The sequence below is a fragment of the Monodelphis domestica genome, chromosome 1, assembly GCF_027887165.1.
Source record: "Monodelphis domestica isolate mMonDom1 chromosome 1, mMonDom1.pri, whole genome shotgun sequence".
Classification (NCBI taxonomy): Eukaryota; Metazoa; Chordata; class Mammalia; order Didelphimorphia; family Didelphidae; genus Monodelphis; species Monodelphis domestica.
This window is the reverse complement of record NC_077227.1, coordinates 291,506,951-291,532,784: the sequence shown is the minus strand read 5'-3', so window position 1 is coordinate 291,532,784 and position 25,834 is coordinate 291,506,951. Positions and strand designations below refer to the sequence as shown.

Here is a 25,834-nt window from a genome sequence, read left to right as displayed (position 1 = left end):
TCATAAATAATTTAATGCTCCCGTCCTCCTGTTAAAACCTCTATTTACTTTGTTCCTAAATCCCACCAATAAAACTGTAAGGCCCCTGGGAGCCAAGACGTTTCATTTTTTAAACTCCCAATGCCTTACACATGAAACACTTAATAAATGCTTTTATTCAAATAGTCAAAGGGATCTATGGTCTCCATCAATATGAATATTCTCTCTGATGAGGTAAATCATAATTCATCTATGCCTACCTAATTTGTACAAAATTTTTCCATGTCTTCCCATAAATTGCCACACAGCTTGCTGGTAGCCTTCTCCACTTTCTCTAGACATAGAAAGGAGGCCAATGCAGGATTTGGCTTGTCCACTTATCTGTCACTTTCTGGGTAATATGACCCAGTCCATTTTCTAATACTTGTTGAAGTGAGGTATAACTAGTACAACCATTATTATCCCTATTTTGTAGAAGAGTAAAATTATTTGCTCACACAACTATTAAGTCTTTTGAGTACAAATCCAGTGTTCTTAATAGTTCACACACTTAAAATAATCCCTAGGCCTTTTATTAGGCAATAAAAACAAATATTAGATATTTTTTAGTTCATTCAACTACTATAAAAAGCCCAACCCCAGTCATCTCTTGTTTGTATCTAAATAATTGTGGTTTTTTTAAAAACTATAGGAAACCAGTGGCTAGAACAAGTTTCACTGAAGATTTTTTCTTTTAAATTAGGAAAAGAAAACTTAAATATTAACTTGGCCCTTTATATTTTTCAGAGGTTCCAGTATAAACAACATTGTCTACAAGTATAGGAAGTAGCATTATATAAATAACTTTGGGTTTGGAATTAGAAGATCGGCACTGAAAAGTTCAGGCTCTACCAGTAACTTGGGCATGTCATTTAACTACCCTGAGCCTCAATTTCCTCATCTGTAAATTAGGGTTCATTTTTCTTATAATACCCATAATAACTTTATGAAATGCTACTAATTATCAGTCATGAATATGACCTCATTATGTAACAGATGTATAATAAAAATGAACTTCACAAATATTAACTTACAAAGAATACACCCAGAGTTTCTGAAATCCTATTCTGTCACTAGAAATACTCTAATTACAAACTATTATACAAATTTAAAATTAGCACTTTGTATAGTCAGCAAAGCATTATGACACAATACATGACTGTCTGCCATATTTGAACCAAACATAACCAGATGATATTTTACCTCCTAAAAAACCAGTATTTGAACTCATTGGCTTCAGATTTAGTTAATTTGAAAATCCCAATAAACTAGGCTCTTACAGCTTTCTACAGTTACATGAAAATTTAATCGCATCCTTACAATTTATTCAGTTTTTGTATGATCATACAGCATTCAAGCATGTCTCAATGGAGATAGTTTAGTCTGTGAAAAATCATGTGTCCTCCAGGTCTGCAGTGTTTTCATTGTCATTTGCTACAAGAGCCTCTCTGTTCTCATAAGTCCAAAAGCCATTCAGATCAATTAAAATGGTAGTGACTGTGTCTCCTTGATTACTGTTTATTAAGTCTTGAAGGGATATTTTCAAAGGATCCTTAGGTTTCACCATGTCAAAGATTTCATCCTGTAAATGTGGAAATATACAATAAAATATGAGACACTTGATTGATTTTACTCAATTTGAGTTGCTAATAATAAAATATATTACTTTGGGGTGTAAATAATCCTTGCCCATAGCAATTTCCTTTGGTTATTTTACTGCATTTAACAACTGTGGGGAAAACTCCACTACATTTTATTCAAGTAGCTTATTTGCAAAGAAGACCTCATCTAGAATAATGGACTTAAGCTAGAATGGGCTTTATGATTAAGAATCATTATAGTTAAGTGACTGGCAAAGCTAAAACTAGACCAGGTTTAAATTCTAGTCTACATTCTTGCCTTTTCATCTTTTTAATTTTATTTTTAAATCTGGTATGAATTGTGAAGATTCTGGTTTGAGATTCCATTAGCAGACTTTAAAATGCTCAGCTCACCAAAAAATCAATACCAATCTGACCCAATAGAGAACAATACAAAACATCTACTTTTCAACAAATGGCAATCATTTCAACTGAATGGGAAAATGGTCAGATTAATATTAAAGCATTAGCCGTATCCTTCTACAAATTATGTTAGAAATAAAGAAATCTCTGGGCCATAATTCTGAGCTGAAGATCCAAACTTTAACTGTGGTAAATTAAAGCTGGAGGTCTTACCATGTTCAGCCTGTGGTAAAGACCCTCTTTATATGTTAAACCCAGTGTTTTATAGGTTTTTGACAGTTTAATTAACTTAAGTCATTAATAAGGCAGAAGGTACATAGTATGTTAAGAAACATGCTATAGTATTTGGTAACAAGGGTTTGGAACATATGATACAAAGTCAGAAGTTCCAATACAAAGTTAAGATAAGAAAATTTAATGAATCCTCCAGAACTATCATACTACTTCTGGGAGGGGTTAGGTCAAAGTAACCTTTCTTGGCCATACTCTGGGGATCCCGTAGTTGGCATAAATCTTTCCAGGATGAAATAATACCTAGACATGCCAAGGTTGTTCTTCTATGATGTCAGGTCAGCAGTCCACTCATAATGAATATAGCTTCCTACTGCATAAGTTTCAGTTTCTCTAGATAACTCAGAGACCTGAAGATTTTTATTCCACCAAAAGAAGCCCTTAGTCTAGTTAGGTGGCTACAAAATTCCAATATTCTGGTGCTAACCCTTTCTAAAAATAATAGTTGCAGTTATCTTTTTTAAAGGATTATATAAGGTCACTTGTTTTATGGATCAATAATATAAAAGCAATAAAAATAATGCTCCTTTCAATTAAAGAAAGATATGAAATTAAACCATAATGAAACTTCATTATTTAGATTAAATGGAATACAGAGTAAGATTTTCAAAAAAATCTAAATCAAAAGCAATCAAAGATTCAGCAACATCACAGAAAAAAGTAGAACCATATACTTACAAAAGGTTGGATTTATGTACCGGATTTAGGCAAGTTAAATGTAATTTTTAAATTTTGAGTGTGTATAGAACTGTGAAATCATTTCCCTAGCTTTGGGCTGGCTTTAGCTTAAAAAAAAAATTGCCAGATCTTAAAACACTATTCTGAAGAATAATGTTCTGAAAATATCATGTAACTCACATAGCTAAGTTAATATGGAAAAAAAAATATGACAATTGCTTAAAATAAGAACCAACAATAAAAGCTTTTAGTTATTAAAATCAGTTGAAAGTATCCTGTGATTTTGTTCCATTTTGTAGCCATTCAGTTATTTTTTTTTCAGATTCTGAGTCTCATGATTAAATATGATAATGAACACACACAAAAAAGAAACTCTCTTTAGATACTTAGTTCTTTTGGTACTCAGGTGTGAGAAAATCTAGTAGCAGGGTAGGCATATCCACCTAATCATCAATCAGGCCTTCACTGCCAGAAGAAAGTTCTTATTTGAACAGCTGCCACAAAGCACAACTTAGCTTCCATAAAAATACAACACTAAAAATTTCCTCTCGTAATCCAAATGAAATTTAACCTAATTTAAAATATTCTAACTCTCTGTGAGATTTATAAATTGAAAATAAAAAGGAACCTTAACATCTTGAAATGAAACAGGATCTTGTCCATGGATTTTCATTAATTCCTGAATAGCCTGAATAGAGGAAATGAATGAAAACAAAAACATGAAAGTATAAATTAAAAACAAATTTGACTAAAAAAAAAATTAACATAGTATGTAGACTGATTCAATATGCCTTTCATCTTATAAAGAGAATATCTAGCACTCCATATTCTAGTTCTGGAATGAGTATAATCTTCATGACTTCAGTGGCAAAGTACTAATGTCCACAAAGAAGATTGAATTCTGGCTAAGGGTTTTCTGAAGAGGTTATGATTTTATAGCTTATATAGTTTTCCATCAGGAAAATATCCTACCTGCTGAAAATCCAAACAAAGTCTGATACAACTAGAGGGCAGAGAAAAACCTGGTTCGCATTGGTGATAACCATGTTTTGGTGTTTTTTTTTTTCAGTCAAAGGCTTAGTTCTGTATAATAACGAAATTGGGATTAATATATTTCTACATATTTGCAGCCCCACTGCCAATAAAGAACTTTCCACATTAAAAAAAAAGGGGGGGGGGGTGCAGCTGGGTAGCTCAGTGGATTGAGAGTCAGGCCTAGAGACAGGAGAGGTCCTGGATTCAAATCTGACCTCAGACACTTCCCAGCTGTGTGACCCTGGGCAAGTCACTTGACCCCCATTGCCTAGCCCATACCACTCTTCTGCCTTGGAGCAAGTACACAGTATTGACTCCAAGCTGGAAGGTAAGGGTTTAAAAAAATGTTTTTTAATGTATTTCTACATATTCCTTTATTCGGAAGTTGCTTACAGTGCAAAAGTAATTATGGGCATGTGGCCTGATCATTGTCAACCAAAGCTGACCCTTGCTACCAGGCCTGGAGTGTCCATCTCAGTTAACTTTTATCTTTCAATTAAAAAAAATTACGACTTTGACCTATTAAAAGTATATTTGTTAGGGGGCAGCTGGGTAGCTCAGTGGATTGAGAGCTAGGCCTAGAGACGGGAGGTCCTAGGTTCAAATCTGGCCTCAGACACTTCCCAGCTGTGTGACCCTGGGCAAGTCACTTGACCCCCATTGCCTAGCCCTTAGCATTCTTCTGCCTTGGAACCAAAACACAGTATTGACTCCAAGACGGAAGGTAAGGGTTAAAAAAAAATAGTATATTGGTTAACAAATTAAATGAAATATAAAATGTTCAACAGCAAAGTACTGATGCAAATATTTATAAAACTAGGATCTAAGCTGACTTCTGTTCATGATATACATTTACAAGAGTGACTTACCCTGAAGAAATAATTTAGAGAAAAGACATTCAGGTATCCTCTGTTCTCTATATCAAGCAATTTGAAAATATATTGCAGTGCTGCAGGTTCTTTTCGGTTTTCTAATGCAAGCACAAAGTCTAGATAGGTCTTATAATCCTATAAGAAAAGGAAATAATATTAAAACTAGGATGCACAGTGGAATTTAAGCACCTTGTGGTCAAGAACTATTTGGTTTTGTATCCCTAGTCCCTAACTCACTGCCCGAACTATGCCCATGGGCCACATGTGATCCCCTGAGGCCACTGCACTTCCAGAAGGGGCACCTCTTTTATTGATGGTCAGTGAGAGGAACACTGTATGTGGCAGTGCCTCAAAGCATGGCATTGCTAATGTACAGTACTACTTCTGGTCATAATTCTTTGCATGGTGCCTTGTTCTGAAAGTAACTGAATGAGAACGAGGCGCCACACAAAGGATTATGTAGCTGCACAATGGAAGACATCAGCATGGTGAGCAGTGATCTAGAGGAGGGGATTCCGCACTGTGTATACTGCTGCCCAGGATAGTGGTGGCAGTTATGGGCCTATGCAAGGTGTGACGAGCCCATCACAGCCAGTGCTGCAGCCTCCACTATCCCAGACAGCAGTATACAGATTTGTTCATAGTTGTTGTTTTTTTTAATAGTCTGGCCCTCCAACTGTCTGAGGGACAGTGAACTTGCCCCCTGTGTAAAAAGTTTGGGGACCCCTGCCCTAGACCAAGTGCTATTCCCCCATCTCCCCACGCCAGAGACCAAGTGTTCAAGCTGAAAAAACATACGAGAAAATGTGAATTAATAACAAAACTCTTTTGAACTATTTGGTAACCATACAAAACCTACCAAATTTTCCATGGCAATAACTAAGCCTTTTCTGATTCCAGGAAGTAATGATGCCCAAAAGGAAAAAAATGTACAAATATACTAGTAGGACCTGAATTCCCCATTTTAAAGAGTGATTATTATCTTGATATGGTAGAGGAAGATGGAATACATGAGAGTTCCTTGGTGAAAATAAAACTTAAGAGAATTCTACAAACAAAAATGTTTGAAAAATAAACCAAATGATTAAGAATCCAGAATTATAAAATCAAAGCAGTCAAATAAGCCTATTAACAAATCATTCAGCGATTTCTGGTTTGGTTTATTAAATCCAAATCATTAGTAAACAATAAACTCTATACTGTCAATCATTATGACTGTGGGAGTTACCCAGCAAAAGCTGTTTTTTTCCTTGTCCCCCTTGCAGTTACCCACAATGAAGTCTATTATTTAGCCAAGAGCTGTTTCAGCTTTAAGATAAGGCCTAATTCCCATACTTCTGCATAATGTTCATGTTGTTCCTTCTGTTACTAGATTGGAATATTTTTCAGGCCCTTAGAGTTCTTGCCCTAAAGAGTGAGTTAGAATTTTCATTTTTGTTATCTCTGAAACATTCTGCCTGTATTAAAGGGACAATATAGACTTCTTTTCTTTGTTTCTTCATAACCCAACCATTAGTGAGATCAAGAGTACAAAATGGGTTATGCTATTTAATTTTTTCTGGTTTGTATGACAGTTATTCTCTCAAATTATCTTTTCCTATATTTCTTCTCTTTAATAGTGCAACTCCTAAAAAGGCCATCTGCTATATACTCCTCTACATGCTATTCACTCCTCTGACAGGTAATTTCATATCAATTGTCTTTTCTCACTCTTTCTTGAGCTCTCTGTTGCTTTTGACATGGCTGAACCCATCTTCCTGCATATGGTCTCTTATTTAGTGATGATGCTCTTTAAAAGTCATGCCTTATTTCCTTTGTGGGATCATCATCCATGTCTTACCCCCTAAATATAGTTATCTATCAGTTCTCTGTCCTGTCTTGGCGGTCTCATTAGGTAAATAGATTCAATTAACCTTGCAGAGATGACACTCCAATGTATACATCTACATTCACCTCTTTCCTAAATTCCATTCCTGCCCTACTCATTATCTACCTAGATATCATAGACATCTCAAACTCCACATACTCTATCTCCCTACCTAAATTTATTCCTCCAAACTCCTCCTCTTTTGTTGATACACCTACATAATCACATATGAGTTTCTCTCACCTCTACCATCATAGCTAATAATTTGACATCTTATTGATTACTCCTCACATATCTTGGATTGAGTCCCCTTTACTCAAGTGGCAAACACTCAAATTCTAGCTCTCATCACCTTTCACCTGGACTATTCCAAAACCCCTTGTTCTAATTTTTCTCCCCATGCCAATCCATCCTCTACACAGCTAACCAAAAAGTTCTCCTTAAGAACAAGCTGGACTGTTAATTTCATTGAATTTTGAATAAATACCAAGTAAGGAAATGCCTTTTATCAACGCAGGTCTGATCTTCTCTTGTTACTTATATCTTAAAGAGTTGTCTAGAGAAATGTAAGATTAATTGACCCGCCTAGAACAAAAAGCTAATATGTATCAGAGGCAGAATTTGAACCTAGATATTCCTGGCTGTGAAGTTGGCTCACTATCCTCCTTGGCATGCTGGGTATCAAAATCTTCCTTTCCTACCACAAAACTGCTATTATTTCATTTATTTATGTATTTATGTATTTATTTTCTTTAAACCCATACCTTCCATCTTGGAATCAATACTGTGTTCCAAGGCAGAAGAGTGGTAAGGGCTAGGCAATGAGGGTCAAGTGACTTGACCAGGGTCACACAGCTGGGAAGTGTCTGAGGCCAGATTTGAACCTAGGACCACTCCTGTCTCTAGGCCTGGCTCTCAATCCACTGAGCTACCCAGCTGCCCCCAATTAGGGTTTTCTTGGCAAAGATACTGGACTAGTTTACCATTTCCTTCTTCTGCTGATTTTACAAATGAGGGAACTGAGACACACAGAGTTAAGTGACTTGCCCAGGTTTACATGGCTAGTAAGTGTCTGAGGCTAGATTTGAATTCATGTTTTCCTAACTTTAGGCCCAGCGCTGCCCCCAAAACTGCTACTATTTTTGTACATAGCCCTATTAAGTTATTTCCTAACTTGTACAATGAGTAGGCAATCAATACAATCTAAAGGCTCTGAACCTCAAAGAAATTTTGAGTACCCAAAAAAGAAATGGATATATTTCTTCAGGAAACCATTTATGTACTGATAGGACTGAGAAGATATTAAGATTTAAGAAGAAGGATGCAAAAAACTTTTGGAAATGAACCTATTATTAAAAATTCAGCTACTACCATTTCTCCATCATATGTAAGGCACTCTTGGAAGACACGGTCCAAGAAAACATTGGTCATAGTTGCAGTTCCATATCTGGAGAGTTCTTCCTTACTTAGCATTCCATTATGGTCCTTATCAAGATTCAAATATTGGCCTAGTGGAAAGAAATGGAAACAAACAAAATGTTCCAGTATCACTGGTGGATTAGAAACCTTTATTTACATGTTTCTATCAATAGCCATTAAAAAGTTATTTAACACTTCATATTTTCAAATTAAATTATGTTAATAACAATAACTGGCTTGTGCCAGTTAACATATCATATACTACATACATATATACCATTTGGGTTTTTTTACTATACAAGATAATTTTATAAACAATATTTATTCTGATATTACCAATGGGGAAGTCAGCATGACCATTTTCTAGAAAAGTACAATAATCTGGGGAAATTCATTGATAGGTTGAGTTAAGCCCTATACTACTCAATTGTTTCTATGGACTTTATTATGTTATAGCACTATAAAAACTCATATTCATAACTCTGAACAAGAAAACAGTTATATTTCTAGGATCATTTAATATAATACATTATATACAATGTGTGTGTATGTGTATATATATATATATATAAATATATATATGAAACTTGAAAAGTGTGATACATATAGAAAAGGGTTTTTAAATCAACTTTTGGCTCTTAGAAGACACTTTAGTAAACTTGGAAATTTACCTATTCAGAACATTCTAAATCACTGAAATGTTACAATATTAAGGCTGAGTCATTTAGTATTAAATTTTTAACATAATTTAGCAACATACCATAAACTCGCAAAGCAGAAGGAGCAGAAAACCAATTTGTTTCTTGACTTTCCTTGGAAAGTTCTTCATCTCTAAGCTGAATGTACACAATAGCCATAGTTACAAATGTTGTAACTCTAAACTGAATTAATGAATAAAACATTTTGAAAATAATTTACTTACCTCTAATAAATCATCTAAGAAACTGCATGCTAAAATATCTTGTATTTTTATCTTTCCTAAAATAACATTAACACAATTAACTTTGCTTCATTTTAAATCCCAATATATATTCATATAGAGTTGTCATTCTAAAAACCTATATTTCATGTGTTTCTGAAAAAAGAACAAGTTCAAAAGAAGAAGATAAATAATTTCAAAAATGGAGGCAAGAACTCTATGAGGCAATAGATAATCCATTAGATTTCTAAATCTGGGTAGGTTAAGTCATTTAATTATAGTATGGTGTTATTAATGAGGTCAAAATTGCTAGTCTAATCTCTCCTTGCAAAAATAATTATGCTTCATGGCCAACAGGATCATTCATTTTGATCAGAGTAGGGTTTGAATGAGAATATATAGCATGGATATATTTAAATTCATGAATCCAAACTTACAGCAAGTATGTGACTGTGATACTGTTCTCATAAGCAAGTATAAAGCACATATTTTTAAAGAAATCTAATTTTTCAGACCAGAAAGGAATAATTGGTGTCTCATCCAATTCCATTTTACAAATGAGGACCTGAGGTTAAGTATAACAGACTGTGTGACAGAAAGCCATAGCAACACCTGTTCCACATGACCAAAACAACAAAGTAAACTACTGAAATTCACAGAACCAAATTAGTGGTGGAATTAGTAGCAATTAGTTACTACTTAAAGAGAGCTCCTAAATCTACAAATCACTACTGATAGTCTTTCTTTTATACCTTTTGAAATTTATTAGCAATGTTAACATTTCAGAAAAATGGCAATGACATTTTTAAGTCACGACACTTCTACTTATCACAATTTATAAGCAAACATCAAGTTTGACAAAGTTTTTACCTGTTCTCAGAGGATCTAAAAAGAAGAAGAACTTCCTAACTGCAGTGCAGACATAAAAGGAGTAAAAGGATTTTTCTAGTCCATCTAGCTGTGGCAGAGTGGGGATAAGTTCTAATATGTAGTTTTCTAAATCCTGGAAAAAAAAAGTTTTTTAAAGCTTCAGTACACAAATTATCCAATTCTTGATTTCTGTACATACAATGGCATATAATCTTTGAGAATTAAATGGCCCCATATCCACAGGGGATACATTCCAAAACATCCCTCACATGGTTGGATATAAGTGAACACCTGCTAACCCCAAATATATGTGCTCTTCTCCCCCAAATCATGCCCTCAGCTAGGTTTTCCCCAGCCTATCTCCCCACCAAAAAAAGTGAAAGTGGAAGCAGAAGAAAACCTCCCACCTCCAAGGAGGGAGGGAGACAACTGTTGCAGATAGACTTCCAGCATTTCATGGGGTGCCTTCTGGTGCTTGAGTTGACAGTGTTTAACTGAAAACATGGAATGTGAAACCGTGAATAAGGAGGCCCTACTATACTTAGCATTAATCTCTTTAATGGCTGAAATAAGTTCAAAATAATTTTAAGGAAAATACTTTATAATCGTACTTAAAGCTTTGTTCTACTTAAAATGTTTAAAACATTTTTTTTGTTTATTTTGGTGAAGTAAAGAATTTTATTATTTAACCAAGAACAGAAGTTTATGGTTAATTCAGACCTTTAGAGAGAATGACTAAAAGGATTCACTATTTTTAAACTCTTACCTTCCATCTCACAATCAATATTTCTATCTTCCAAGGAAAAAAGTGCTAAGGGCTAGGCAATTGAGGTTAAATGACTTGCCCAGGGTAAAACAACAAGGAAGTGTCTGAAGCTAGATTTAAACTCAGGACCTCCTGTCTCTAGGCCTAGCTCTCTATCTACAGGGCCACCTAGCTGCCCCAGGGACCCACTATTTTTAAAATTAATAAAATAAAGTCTAGTTTTAAAAGAGGATTAAGCTAAAGTTGGGAAAGTACTATTTCTGTTGCTGTCTCCCTGCCTCCATTTTCCTCTCTTTCTTCACACCCTCTACTCCCCTCAGTTCTTTGACCTATTCCTTCTTTCCCTCCTTTCTCTGCTTCATTTTTCTGTCTCTAGAGCGACAGTGTTTCCTTATAATTAGAAAATCATGATATTTTACAATAAATAAACAACATAGTTTTCAATTTTCTTGTTCCTGTTCATATAAAGCAAGAAAAGAAAAACTAGGAAAAAAACAATTAGCTGCTAATAGGAACCATTAGAGCAAAAGGCAGCATATATGAGTAAATGATTTGTGATACTCCTGCAGGTTTTGACACACATGACTATCTTTGGGTTTGCATATTCTCTCCTCTCTTTTTGAGATATAACTATCACTGTTTTCTTGCAACCATGCGAAATATTTCCTTTCATTAGCTATGTTCTATCTCTTAACCCTGAGTATCCTTTCCAAGCCTTTGTCCTAGACCCTCTTACACCCTCTCACATCAAGGGTTCTGAATCTGGAGACTGGAAATTTAAAATTTTGATAACTGTATTTCAATATCCATTGTAACCATATGTGTCTTATTTTTTTATTTTTAAAAATGTTACTCTGAAAAAGGATCCATTCACTTCACTTTTCTTCTATACCCTCTCTTTTGATGACCTTTAGAATTACCATAAATTCTCTATGCAAAAGATTCCCATATTTATTTATCCAGCCCTAATCTCTCTCCTGGACTCCATTCTCGAACTGCCAAACATTAATTAGGTATCTCTATCTAGGCATCTTATAAACATCTCAAAATCAATATCTTAAAATATGAAACTTGTTCTTTTACCCCCTTTCTCCCCAATTCATTTTGTGTATGATTTGAACTAAAAGCTTTTCAATCATTTAATGGGCATTTATTTATTTCCTACTGTGTGCATCATGCTAAGCATAAGGAATAAAAAGAATCACCAGGAGAAAAAAAAAACTATTCCCCACTCTCAAGAAGCTCACGAACAGGGAGATAACATGTAAACAACTATACGTAAATAATCTATCTCTACAAATAAGATAGACTGGGAAAAACTATATAAGATGGAACTTTAGCTGAGGCTTAAAAGGAAGCCAGGAGACATAGATGCAAAGGGAAAGAACTTCAGCAATGAGAGAGTGAAAATGCATGGAGTTAGGAGATAGAATATCTTCTATGAGAAATAACAAGGCCTGTGTCACTAGATACTAACATATGTAGAGGAGAATAAAGTGTAAGGGGATACCTTTCCAGGTCAAAACCACACAAAGAATTTTTTTATTGGATCCTGAAGGTGATAGGAAACATCAAAATTTACTAAATTATATCAGTAATATCACAAACAGCTAAGAGTGGAAGATGGTTTGGAATGCAGAGATCCTTGAGGCAAGGAGTTTATATATGGGAGCCTATGGCAGTATGGATGTCTCTCTTCACATCAGAAATAGCTTGACTATAGAATAATAGCAAATGAAATAACATTATTTCTGGTTTAAAAACACAGAGTATAGTACTGATATTTTTTTCTTTGATAATCCTTGCTTTCCTAAAGAAGAGCCTTAACTTTTATAAAGGGCTTTTGGCTGGAGAATAATTATTTTGGATATCAGTCTTGAGACTGGTATGCTTAAATATTCAAAGAATGACATATAAAACTATTTTGGCAGACATGCCCAAAACATAAAAGTACAGAATTAATTTTTTTCCCTTTGACAAAAAAGGTAAAGCAAGAATATTGCTTCCCTCTTCCTAAAAGGGAGATTTCTCAGTACAGCACAAGGCTGCATTAACTTTTTAGCTGTTATATCATAACTTTTTACCCATATTAAGCTAGAACTCAGTCAGTCAGATAACAAGCATTAATTGCTTACTACTTGCCAGGCACTGTGCTAAGCACTGGGAATACAAAGAATGATTTAAAAATAAAAAAAACAAACAAACAAAAAAAAACCATCCTTGATCTCAAAGAACATAGTGTAATAGGGGAAACAACATGGAAACAATTATGTCCTAAGACAATATATACAGGGCAGGATAAATGGAGAGGGAAGGCACCAGAATTAAGGGTGAACAGGAAAGGTTTCTTGCAATAGATATGATACTAGTTAGGATATAAAGGAAGCCAAGAGGTAGAGATGATGGGAAGAACATCCTAAGCATGGATCAATAAAAATGCAAAGTAGGGAAATGAGTGCTTTGTGGCAGAAGAACAAGGAGGCCAGTATCACCAGATGATAAGAGTATGTAGAAAGGAATAATATACAAGAATATGGAAATTTGATCTTGGAGATGAACAGGGAACCCCTAAAGTTTAGTAAGGGAGTAACAAAGACTTGTTCTTTAGGAAGGATCACTTTGAAAGATAAGTGGAGAGATATGGGGAAAGACTTGAGGTAGGGAAATCAACTATCAGACTAGTGTAATAGTCTAGGCACGAGGAGTTGAGGGTCTGTAACCAGGTTAATGAAGAAGAGGAAAAAAAGGTATACAAATATATGAGATACTACAAGGGTAAAATCGATAGGATTTGCTTGGTGTGTAACAGGGAAGAGTAATAGGGAAATTAGGAACTAGAGAGGGCTCCAGGGGAAAGGTTCTAAGATCAGTTTTAGATATCATCAGCATCATCTTCATCATCATCTTAGCTAATGATAATTTATAATAATAATAATTTACTAGGTGCTAAATGCTTTACTATCATTGTTCATTTGATTCTCACAACAACCCTGGAAGGTGGGTACTACTATTATCCCCATTTCAAAAATGAGGAAACTGAGGCAAACACAGGTTAAATGATTTATCCAGGGTCACACAGCTAGTAAGTGTGTGAGGCTAGATTTGAAGTGGGAGCTACCTAACTCAAAACCCAGTACCCTATCCCACTATGCCACCAACCTGCCCACACATGGGATTTAAGATATATCTACTGAATATTGAGTTTGAGAAGCCAAAGAGGCAGTTCAAAAAACATTAAATGTGATTATTGTAACCTTTTTTTTTGCTTGTGTGTTTATTAGTTTTCTACTTTTGGTGAAAAAAAAAAAAGGTTTTTTTTCAGTTGCTCCTGTCAACATTTTTCTCAGGCAGCCATCATCCTAAGACCTTTATGTAGATGTTCTTATTTATATTGGTGTGGAGAAATCTGAATAATAGGACCATAAATAAAGAGCGAGAAAGGATCTTAGATGCCATATAGTCCTATCCCCCTCTTTAGCGATGAGACCCAAAAAGATAAAGTGATTATACAGATAGTAAAAGATGAGAGGTATGATTTGAACGTTCACTATCCTCAAATTTACTACATTTTCCATTGTGCCACAACTACTTCCCCATTGATTATATAAAATTAAAAAGTTTCTGTACAAACAAAACCAGTATAGCTAAAATTGGAAGAGAAATAGGAAACTAAGAGAAAATCTTTCTAGCAATTTTCTGATTAGCCTAGTAGGTCTCTCTGCTTCCCAATCTCTCTCCTCTTCAATCTGTCCTACACATAGATGCCAAAATAATTTTCCTATGCTACAGGTTGTGGCCCTTGTTGAACATTCTTTAATGGCTCAATATTTGGTTAAAAACATTGAAGAATCTCATTCAATAATCATTTGCCAAATGATTATTTGAATGAGATTCTTCAATATTTTAAAATAATTAAAATTGCAATTTAAGATAATTGATATTTATGCTTAGCTATTGTAATAGTAATGTTTCTTTTTTAAAAGCATGTGGCTGAATTGCTAATCTTTTCATCTGATAAATGCAAATTTTCATGTTTAGAACATGAGGTCATAACAACAAAATAGCAATACTACTCCTAAATTGCTATAGTTTGTGAAAAGGAAAACTGAATCAAGATCTGGATTTTCTGCCACTGAGATGGAGCAAACAGCATTTGGAAGGTTAGAGTGAAATTGATGGACAGCAATGAGAGTTAGTGGGGGGAGGGGCAAGTTGGAGAGTGACAGTTTCTCTTTCCTGGTCCTCAGACTGGAAGGAGCACTCTCTCCCTGCCTCAGGATAGAATTACCTCTATGTGTGCTCTACCTGCATTCCTGTGATCATGTCATTGAACAAAAGGATTTAAGAGGAGCAGTTTGAACTGTAAGTTCGGTCTTTAGGGGTGTCAGTCTGAAGAGACAGGTCCAACCAGCTCTGAAGTCAGAACCTTTTCTTCCTCTTGCTGTCTACTGCTAAAGATTTTGAACTTAAGAAAACTAGCATAGATTAGCTTAGACAGGAATAAAGAAACCCTTCAATGGCCTGCAAGGCCTGGCTTCAGCTCAAAAGCTGAGAGAGAATCAAACTCAATCTAGGGAAATCCCAATTCCCTCTTCCCTGATATCTTCCCAATCCAAACTTGTTATTAAAAATTCATCTTGAGTTAAATAACCTTCAGTCAGATAAGAGGACTGTCATTTCAGGGGGACATTGAGGGAGCAGAACCTAAGGACAGCCATTCAACCATAAACTGTCCTTATTGGACCCCTGCTAGGCAACCGTGATGGTGGGGGGGAGGCTTGTCCCTCAAGGGGGTCCATGCTTACCTGACTTCGGGTATCTTCAACATCAATCAATAAAGAAGACAGTCCCTCAGGCTATTATAGTTGGCCCATTTCTTGGGAACCCCATTTTTCAAAGATAGTTTCTCAACAGGGGGTATCTCTCTCCTTTTACCTCACCAGCATCCATATTCCCTCTATCCCTTTTCAACTCCCCCATTCCCTGTTACAAAACCTTCTTTAATTCCTGTACTTCTTCAATCTTCTACAATTCCCTTTAACTATTACAAGTTTATATTAAATGTAATCCAAGTAGCTAAAGAAAATAAACTTCTTGATATCTAAATTTGCAAACCTATAAAGCAACAATGTCATATTAATCCTTTTAAAAACTCTTTTAGCCATCTAAAAAAAATTATGACACTGAAATTTTAAAAACTCATATGTTAACATTATAAATACATTGACAAAACTTTAAATTTTTTAAAATTACTGCTTAAATTACATAAAGAAGCTATTGAAGTTGTTAGATAAGGCAAACAGAATGCTGGGCCTAGAATCAGAATCAGGAATACTTCAATTCTAATTTAGTCTCAGGTACTTACTAGCTGTATGACCCTGAGTAAGTCATTTAATCTGTCTGCATTAGTTTGCTCAACTATAAAATGGAAATAATAATAGTACTTACTTCCAAAGTTTGTTGTGAGGATGAAACCAAATAATATTCACAAAGCACTTATATTAAATACTTAATAAATGTTTACATTTATCCTTCCTTTTTCATTATTTCTTTTTTAAAATCCTTAACTTCTGTCTTAGATCAGTTCCAAGGAAGAAGAGTGATAATAGAAGGCAATAAAGACTTGCCCAAGGTTACATAGCTAGAAAGTGTCTAAATCCAGATTTGAACCCAAAACTTCCTTTCTTCAGGCTTGGGTCTCTATCTACTGAGTCATGTCAGTGCCTCCTTCTTTCATTATCTCTTAAGAAAAAACTATTTCTGTTATGAACTAAAACATTTTTAATGTCAGTGAATAATGTTTCTTAAATTTTGATTTATGCCTTACCCCTCTCCTTACTCCTCTAGACAGGAGTGAAGAACAGGGAAATCTTTTCAAGGATCTATTTAAAGCATTTAGAGTGTTGTTTGTAAACTCATACTTACTGATTCCCGAAGGTAACCTTGACCAGCCACATCATATAAACTAAGCCCTATTCTTGTTTGGTGGAGCCACACTGTAAAAGAGAATTCAGAAAAATGAGTCTATATACTTGAGCATACATTATGAATGTAATGTGCTGAGTAGTAGATGCAAACTTCCAAACCCAAGAAATCAATTTACACATATATTAACTGGCTTTTAGCTGCAGGATATTTTGAACTAAAATAAAGAAGCCAGGAACAAATAGTAAACTATAATTCAGATGAAAGGCTTTTTGGTGTTAAAATAAATTACTTTTATTCTAAAGAAGTTCATTCATTCAGCAAGCATTTATGAAGTTTATACTCAGTCCATCATTGTGAACAGAAACACAAAATTAAAATAGCCCCATTTACCAGAAGGTAACAGAAAAGAAAATACCATCTCCATATAAAATAAATATATGAATGAATCAGGATAGATTTCATGTAGAAGGAGGGATAAAGCTGAATATTAAAAGGTGTAAAGGGGAAGAGAGTACATTCCAAACATGAAGTCAGGAGATGGAATGGACTGTGCCCACATACTCTGTGATCCAGTGACACTAACCTCCTTGCTTTTGTTCTTCAAACAAGACACTTCATCCACTCCAAACATTTTCCTTGTCAGTTTCAATGCCTAGGAATGCTTTCCCTGCTCCTGACTTCCCATGCTTCCTTCAAGTCCCAGTTAAAATCCTGTCTTCTATAGGGAACTTTTTGTGATCCCTCTCAATTCTAGTGTCTTCCATCTGTTATTAATCATTTCCAATTTATCCTGTATAGTCTGTCTGTACATAATTGTTTGCAGGTTGTGTCTCCAATTAAAATATAAGCTCTTTGAGAACAAGGACTGTCTTTTGCCCTTCTTTGTATCCCTAGCACTTAGCAGAGTTTTATTTTGCTAAGTTTCTGCTTGTTAAGAAAAGTTAAGCAGGCCAGTTTAACTGGGTTTCAGGCTAGAGCCAGATTGTCAAGGGAACTCAAGAGAAGAGTTTGTATTTTATTCTACTAGAATAAAAACTGGGAAACACAGATTATTTTTGAACAAAAGAATAAAGTTCATGTTTGCAGAGGATAGATTGGAAGAGTGTAAAGATTGGAAAAGAAGAGACCAAATATAACATAACCAAATAGTCCATGTAAAAGGTAACACAGACTTAAATTAAGGTAGTAGCCATAACAGTATAAAGGGGGAATGTATATGAAAGGTGATTCAAAGGCAGCAGGAGTTGACAACCAAGTTGCTATGTGGAGAAAAAGAAAACAAGAAATCCAGGAAAACTGAGCTTGTGAATCTGGGTTTACTGTAAAAACCAAATACCAGTCCTGCAAAAGAATTCAGAGGCCCTAATACTCTCTGAAGCTTCCTGAAGCTTAAAAGAAAGTTTTTATTAGTATGTTATGACTCCAGATTTTAACTATTCTCTTATGAAGACTTCAATTTAACAATGAAATTATGCAATTAAACTAAACTCTTCAAAATCATCATACATTAAAACTCTTGAGCCAGCCTAGATTAAACTTTTCATTCTTTAGCATGTTATACATTTAAATTCTTAATCACGTGTGTGATAGAGGCTGGCGCTAGAGAAAAAGTACCAGACTGAAGAGTATGTGAAATTGATCACCTTGATGGGGGAGGGGCCCCAGGAGGGGAATCCAGAGGAGAGAAGACTCTGGCAGGAGAGCAGTGAGGGTCTCTCCATCTTGAGACATCGAAGAGAGAAGGTAGATAAAGACTTTCTCCTGAGGTTTACCCATTTTTTCCTACTGATGACTGGAAATCTTTCCCCCCAACACTTCCCAATTGAAGAGACTTTCTGAAGAGAAACCTGAGCAGACTTTACCTCAGCTCCTGTTGCCCAGGGGTGAGTCCACCTCACTTTCTCTCGGGGGGCTCAGGATGCCAAGGCCTGAGATCCCCCCCAAACTCGAGGAGGGAGGAAAAGGGGATAGAGAAAGGGACCCCTTTTCCCATTCTTCCCTGCCCATTATTTCCTTTTGTAGTACCTGATTGAGTTAACATTAAAAGTTATCTGTTCCCCAAGCTGATTATGAGTGAACAGATCAAGGGGAGACCTTTTGGGTCTTGAGTAGTGGAGGGGGGACAAGAAGGACAAGAGCGAATTGGGGAGAACAGCTTTACCTAAAGAGGAAAGGCAGAAGGGGGAAAATCTTCAAAACTCCTCTCCTCTCTCTGAGCCAACCTGTTACATCTGCTGTCTCCCCAGAACCCCACTTTGTGGAAAGGCAGGGTTCTCCTCTTATTCTCTTTCCCTCTCTCCATACCAAAAGGCCCAGACCTCCTTTGGAGGTACATCCCTTTCCTCTTTTTTCTTTTCTTTTTTTTTTTAAACACATGATCATGACCTATTGCACTTAGTCATTACCATAACATATGTATTTAAATTATTTGTTGTTGGCTAGTCTCTTCAAGATATATATGATGCTACATGGAGAAAAATGCATGGATACTATCCTGGATCATGCTGATTAAGACAAATATAGATTTGGAAGGGGCCTAGATAATACTTCATACAAACCCCTCATTTAAAAAAAAAGACAACCAACAATTAGTTTGTTATATGAAAGTTTCCATGTGTCTCTCTCCCTCCCTCACACTAGAGATGACATCTTTGACAAAAAACATACATATTTAAGTATAAAACTATGTCATGAAAATATTTATTAGTTATTTCTCTGGAAGTGGACATTCACAGGTATCCTTCAAACAACATTTCCGTTGAGTGTAATGTTCTCTTGGTTCTGCTCATTTCACTCTTCATAATTTCATGTTCTTCCACATTTTTAAAAAATTAATTTGCTCATCATTTCTAACTGTGAAGTATTCTTCCATTATAATCTTATGCCACAACTTGTTTAGCCATTCCCCAATTGATAGGCATCCCCTCTCAAATTTCCCATTCTTTGCCACAGAGCTGACACAAATGTGTTCTAAAATAACACATACCTTCTTTTCCTTTTTCCTTCATCACCTTGGGAAATAGCCCTAATAATGATATTGCTGAATGGTCAAAGGGTTTTATAGCTGCTGGGCATAATTTCACATAATCTCCAAAAGGATAGGATCAGTTCACAATTCCACCAACAGTGTATTACCCCATTTTTCGACATCTCCAATTTGTCATTTTGCCCTTTTGTCATTTGAGCCAATTTGATAGATATGAGATGATAACTCGGTTGTTCTAATTTGCATTTCTTTAACCAATAATTATTTGGGGCATATTTTCATATTACTATATATGGCTCTGATTTCTTTATCCAAAATCTTCATATCTTTTGACGATTTACCAGTTGCAGAATGGCTCATGTTTTTATTAATCTGACAAAGCTCTCTATGTATTTGATATGAGACCTACATATGAAAAAGTCCATAAAATGTACCCCCAATCTTCTACTTTCCTTTTATTCTTGGACACATTAGTTTTATTTGTACAAAATCTTTTTAATTAGTGTAATCAAAATGATCCATTTTACAATTCACAATGCTCTTTTTATTAATAAATTCATCCATCCATAAATCTGATAGGTAATATGTTCAATATGTTCTTCTAATTCCCTTATGACATCTCCCTTCATTGTCTAGATCAGTGGAGAACCTTTTAAAGATGGAGTGCAGGGCCCTGCCCCCACCCCCCAGACCAAGTGCTGTGCCTGTCCCCCCTCTCCAGAGACCATGTGCCATGCCCCTCCCTGCTACTGAGTGCCAGGCCCCACCCTTACCCCAAACAGGAGAGGTAGAAAGCATTCCCATTGGGCTGCTGGGCAGAGGGGCAGGTGAAGTGAGGAATGTCCTCAGAGAGTGTAGAGAGGGGAAGGGGAGTGATTCAAGAGTTCCACTTCCCTCCAGCTCTGCTGCCTGTTAGCTGCCCGCCCACTTTGCCCCCTGTGCACTCCCACTGGGCTTCTGGGCAGAGGGGAGGGTCATGTGAAAAGATGTCATCAGATGCAATGGAGAGGGGGAGGGGAACAGCTCCACCCAAGTTCCTCTGTCTTTCTAGTAATAAACTGGGGGTGGGGGTGGGAGAGGGCAGGAGGAAACAGTCGTGTGCCCACAGAGAGGGCTCTGCATACCATCTTTGGTACCTGTGCCATTGGTTCGCCATCACTGGTCTAGATCATGCAACCATTTTGACTTTATGTTGGTAAATGACATAAGTTTCTACCAGGCTGCTTTTCAATTTTCCCATCAATTTTTTAAAAATAGTAAATTTTTATTCCAAAAGTTTGGATCTTTACATTTGTCAAACACAAGATTACTATAAATCTTTTAGTACTATTTGTTGTATGCCTTATCAGCCTTTCTATTTCCCAGCCAGTACCAGAATAAATTTAATAATTACTGCTTTATAATTCAGTTAACCCCCTCATTTTTAAAATGAGAAAGCTGAGGTTTAGAAAGTTTAAGTGACTTGTACAAGGCTACAAGAGTAAGATTATCAGAGTTTTTAGCCAAAATCTTCTGATTACAAATCCAGAAAACGTCACTTATATCAACATTTTAAATGGATTCAGATTACTATATGTGAAGAGGCTTAAATAGTGGTGCTCTTTTAGAAGTGGTAATATAGAAAAAAAAATAGGATATGAAAAGCAATGACTTTGGAATCAAAAAACCATTTAATAGCAGTATCACTGTATTCAAATCACTCAGATGTTAATTGAAATTTATATTGTACTTTCACAAAAACACAGAATCTTAAAATTTTAGAGTTGAAGGGACCTCAATGGCCAGTTACTCTACCTACTCCATCTGAAAAAGAATGGAAAATCTATTCACAACAACTCTGTGAGGTTAAGTACTATGGCTTTTATCATGGCTGCCTTTTATATGAAGAAACTAAAGTATAGAGTATTTAAATGACTTGCTTATGATCACAGTTTTAGTAAATAAATGCCAGATGTGGAACTGGATGGAACCTAAGTCTCTCTTACCTAAGTCCAATGTTCTTTCTACAATCCCCTAAAACTCTATGAGACCCAATTTCCTAATCCTTAAAATGGGGATAATACTCCTATCGCTTCTTTACAAGATTTTTGGAGGGAAAATTAATTATAAATTTTAAAGTACTATTCAAATATGTTATTATGGTTTCATAAAAATATGGCCATAAATTAATCACACAACAGTTGTTTTTCTATACCTTAGGAGGAAAAGAATATTCCTACCTTTTCTCATAACATAATTGAAGAACTGCATGATAGAGATTCTTCCATAGGGATCTGTATGAAGAAGTTTAGCAAAGACTTTTGCCATAAAGAACTGCCTAAGAAAGAGAGATTAAATAATTTGCAAATATGACATGAATTACTTTAGATTAATTGTTAAATGTCATAAATTTGACAATTTTAAAATAAAAGACATAGATCATTTATTCCTTTATAAAATTATTTTTATTATGTATCCACAAATAAACAGCAAGCATTTAAGAACCTACCTCAAGTATAGCCTATACTAGTCTCTGACAGAAACAAAAACAACAAATAACAGTACCAACCCTCAAAAGAACTGCATGAAACATGAACTTTTGTTCAATTTGGGTTTTTTTAAAGTATAATAAATTTAACAAAGTAATACCAAAATTACCCATGTATATCAGTAAGGTACTACTGAAAAATACTTTAAGATTTACTCACTTTAAAAAGTTTTCTCCTCTAGATTAAAAAAATTTTTTTATTGATTTTCTTTTCTACAAGCCATTTCCCTTCCCCACTCTCTCTCTCCCAATCCCATTTTTTTGGTTTTGATATTCTCATCACTTCCAAAAGAATATATATTATTCAGAAATTTAAAATATTAAAACCACAAAGAATGTGAATTACTTTGCTATTTGGATATTGACCAGGAAGATCTCTAAAGTGTCTTCCAGCTCTCAAATTCTAAGACTCCATGACTAAATTGTCTAAAAATCAGAGTTTATTCTTTTAACAATTCTTAATCTTTCGTCTGAAGCTCTGAAACGTTCAATATAAGCATAAAATCAATTTAAATGATTCATACTTGCACTTTGGTCCAGCTTTTTCTCCAACTTTCAAAAAGTTTTCATAATTGATCATTGCTTCTTCACCAATCATAGGTGGTGTCTGGTGTTTGTCCAGTAGAAACCATAAATTCTTAAAAGTAACAAAGAAGTACAGGTAGCAGTAAAGAAGACCTCCCTTGACCAAACTTTGACAAAATGAATTAATTCTATTTAAAAGTTTTAATACTGAAATTTTAAATACTATTTTCCACCATTTGTTTAGGAGTACTTCTTAGCCCCTTATCTCATTAGTAGATGGTTCCAAGTTTTCAAATATTCATAATTTAAATCGATATATACTTACTAACATTTAAAGTAATTTTTTTTACTCTCACCTGTAATTCTTCATTATCTAACAGTTCTCTACTTTTCCTTTGCAGAAAAACAGCTCTAGACTCTTCTCTTAACTTCTGCAGTAAGACTTCATCTTCCGCTGGTAGCTAAAACATACACAGAAAAGAGATACCAAAAAATTTTGCACATTTCAAACAGTGGAAGTACTTAACTTGGACCCAAAACAATAATTTCCATACTGTAAATAGCACACACACAGCTGCTCAGAGTTTACTTTATCATATTATTTTTAGGCCCCTAGAGGAATACTCCAATTACAGCTTTATGTTAATGTGGAAGACCTCAGGTAATTTGAGTTCTAATGGTATAAATAGGGACAGGTCATTTTCACTCTCTGGATCTGTTTATTAATTTTCAAAGTAAATGACAGTTACACTAGCTATATAAAACTCAATTAAGCATTTATTAAGTAGTATGTACCAGGTTCTCTGCTAGGCCCTAATGATATAAGCACAAAATGAAATAGCTGCTACCCTCTCAAGGAGTTTACAACTTCTTAGGAAGTTTTAAATTACATATATAATAAACAAATTCAGAATAAATGCAAGATACTTAAGATAAAGAAGGCACTAGGGTTTGGGAGGGGGAGCATAAATCCAAAAAAGCTTCACAAAGAGGAACCTATCCTATTAGGCTAAGGGGAAGAGTGAGAAAATTCCATTGAAAAATGTAAAGAGTTCTGCCTCTGGAATCAGAGAATCTGTTTAGAGGAACAAAGCCTCTCTCTGTTGCTTACTCCCTGTATAACTTTGGGGAAGTCATTTAATTTCCCTGGACCACAGTCCCTCAACTATAAAACAGGGGGTTGAATTAAATGACCTCTTGAGCTACTTCCTGCTCTAATTCCATGAGCCAGGACAGTCACTGCAAAGGCACATAGATATATCATATGAAAAGAACAGCAAGTATGTCAGTTTGTCTAAACAGCAGAAAGGAAAGAAGGAGAGTAATATGGTAGTCTAGAAAAGGAAGCCAGATTGTGAAGAGCTTTAACTTAATTTAATATGTATTTTTATCCTAATGGCAATTGAAAACTACTGGAATGTACTAAGAGAGTAACATGGTTGGACCTGAGCTTTAGAAAATGGCTCTGTGAAAGGTAGAATGGAGATGGAGAAAATGGAGACAAAGGGAACAATTAGGAGGCAAATCTAAGTGAGAGATGATGAAGACCTGAACTAAAGTGATATGGACAGTGTGCGGAAAGATGTGAGAGATATTAATTAACAAATAAAATGAGGGTGTTGAAAAAATTTCATCTATGCTCAATTTTATTTTCTGGCAACATAGGTTTCATTGGAACAAAAGTACAAAATGATACTATATTTCAATTAATAATTAAATAAAATATCCAGAACACATATACATTAGAGATTTAAATTACAAAGACTCTAGGATCTTTTGTTGTTTAATTCTATTACTTACCCTATAATAAAACCGTGGAATAGATTTGTAGAATGCATTTGCATTTTTTCTACCTCCTTTCCATTCTGTGTAGTATTTTGTAAACAGATCCATTTCTTCATCTTTAAGTTCTTTTTCATTTTTTTTTGCTGACAACACAAGAGATGAAGCCACACGGATATATTTAATATGAAAGAAATATAGTCCTATGAATATATTTTATAGGACAATACATTTTTAACGTCATTTGAATAAAAGATATTCAGGTATAAAGATAAAAGCCCTGGGAATAATAACACCTCCCAGACCTCACTCCTGTTTCCAGACCAGCCCTTTCACCTATCATCTGAGGAAGATGGGAATCATAATCAGTCATTGCCACCAAATGCCACACCTTACTTAACTCATTTCTTCAATTGAAAAATGGAAATAATAATTCCAATGCCTGTCATATAGCAGGCACTTTTAATAAATGCATGTTCCCTTCCCTCTCTTCTCCTCCCCAACATCCATCCCCTACCCACAATCAACCCTGGCACCTTTAATACTATTTCCCCTCAGACCAGGTTGGAGATAGCCCAGGTCTCTAAACCCAAGAAACTTAGGAATAAGCAGTGCCCAATAGACCTGAGTCAGGAAGACTGGAGTTCAAATCTAACCTCAGATACTAGCTGTAAGACCCTAGGCACTTAATCTCTGTTTGACTGAATTTCCTCATTCCTAAAATGAGATTAATACTATCTATCTCCCAAAGTTCTTGTGAGGAACAAATGAGTTAATAATCATAAAGCACGTAGCACAGTTCTTGGTACATAATAAGAACTATAAAAATGTTAGCTATTATTATTAACATTATGTAGAGAGAAGCCCTTCTTCATAACCACCAGGAACAACTGCTTCCAACAGTCAAATAAATAAATACAGGAGCCCTAGGAATGACATCTCCCAGTCCTGCTTCTAGCCTAGCCCTCCTGGTCAGCATATAGGGAGGAAACTCCTATGGAGAAGGGGCTCCACATGCCTAACAACTACTAACTGATAAAATGGAGCAGACAAGCCAGCCTACCTAAAGCAACAAGGCACCTTAAGGGAGAGACAGGAGGTATTCTGTGCCACCATCTTAAGAATCCTCAATCTTCCCCTTATATTCTGATGGAGACAGCTTAGAACCCAGAAACTAAAACTCAAGAGCCTTAGGAGTGGCAATGTCCTAAAACAAGCAGTCTCAGCCATCATTCTAGGAAGTAACCCCTCTCTGAAGTACAGTCTAGCAAATGCTCTTGCAATGATTGCTATGGTCACAGCTACTGACACCCCAGAAAAAAAAGATCTTGTCACTGTCAAATAATTC

The 25,834-nt window shown here is 35.4% G+C and overlaps 1 protein-coding gene across 3 annotated transcripts in view; it reads right to left on the bottom strand.

Moving 5' to 3' along the window:
- Positions 1-136: 136 nt before the first annotated feature.
- Positions 137-25,834, bottom strand: part of PPP2R3C (protein phosphatase 2 regulatory subunit B''gamma) — a 40,104-nt gene continuing 14,406 nt past the window's right edge. For 2 of the 3 annotated variants that reach the window (XM_056811036.1, XM_001365716.5), the window contains exons 2-13: positions 24,505-24,632; positions 23,061-23,165; positions 22,704-22,816; positions 21,872-21,969; positions 16,664-16,734; positions 9,973-10,105; positions 9,106-9,161; positions 8,944-9,019; positions 8,136-8,272; positions 4,895-5,032; positions 3,619-3,678; positions 137-1,600 (exon numbers count right to left, since the gene is read on the bottom strand). In XM_056811036.1, the coding sequence (XP_056667014.1) occupies positions 1,412-1,600; positions 3,619-3,678; positions 4,895-5,032; positions 8,136-8,272; positions 8,944-9,019; positions 9,106-9,161; positions 9,973-10,105; positions 16,664-16,734; positions 21,872-21,969; positions 22,704-22,816; positions 23,061-23,165; positions 24,505-24,597 (1,269 nt within the window). In that variant the 5' untranslated portion in view covers positions 24,598-24,632 and the 3' untranslated portion in view covers positions 137-1,411. The remainder of the gene's footprint in view (positions 1,601-3,618; positions 3,679-4,894; positions 5,033-8,135; positions 8,273-8,943; positions 9,020-9,105; positions 9,162-9,972; positions 10,106-16,663; positions 16,735-21,871; positions 21,970-22,703; positions 22,817-23,060; positions 23,166-24,504; positions 24,633-25,834) is intronic. The other variant, XM_007473249.3, reaches the window with a different exon arrangement.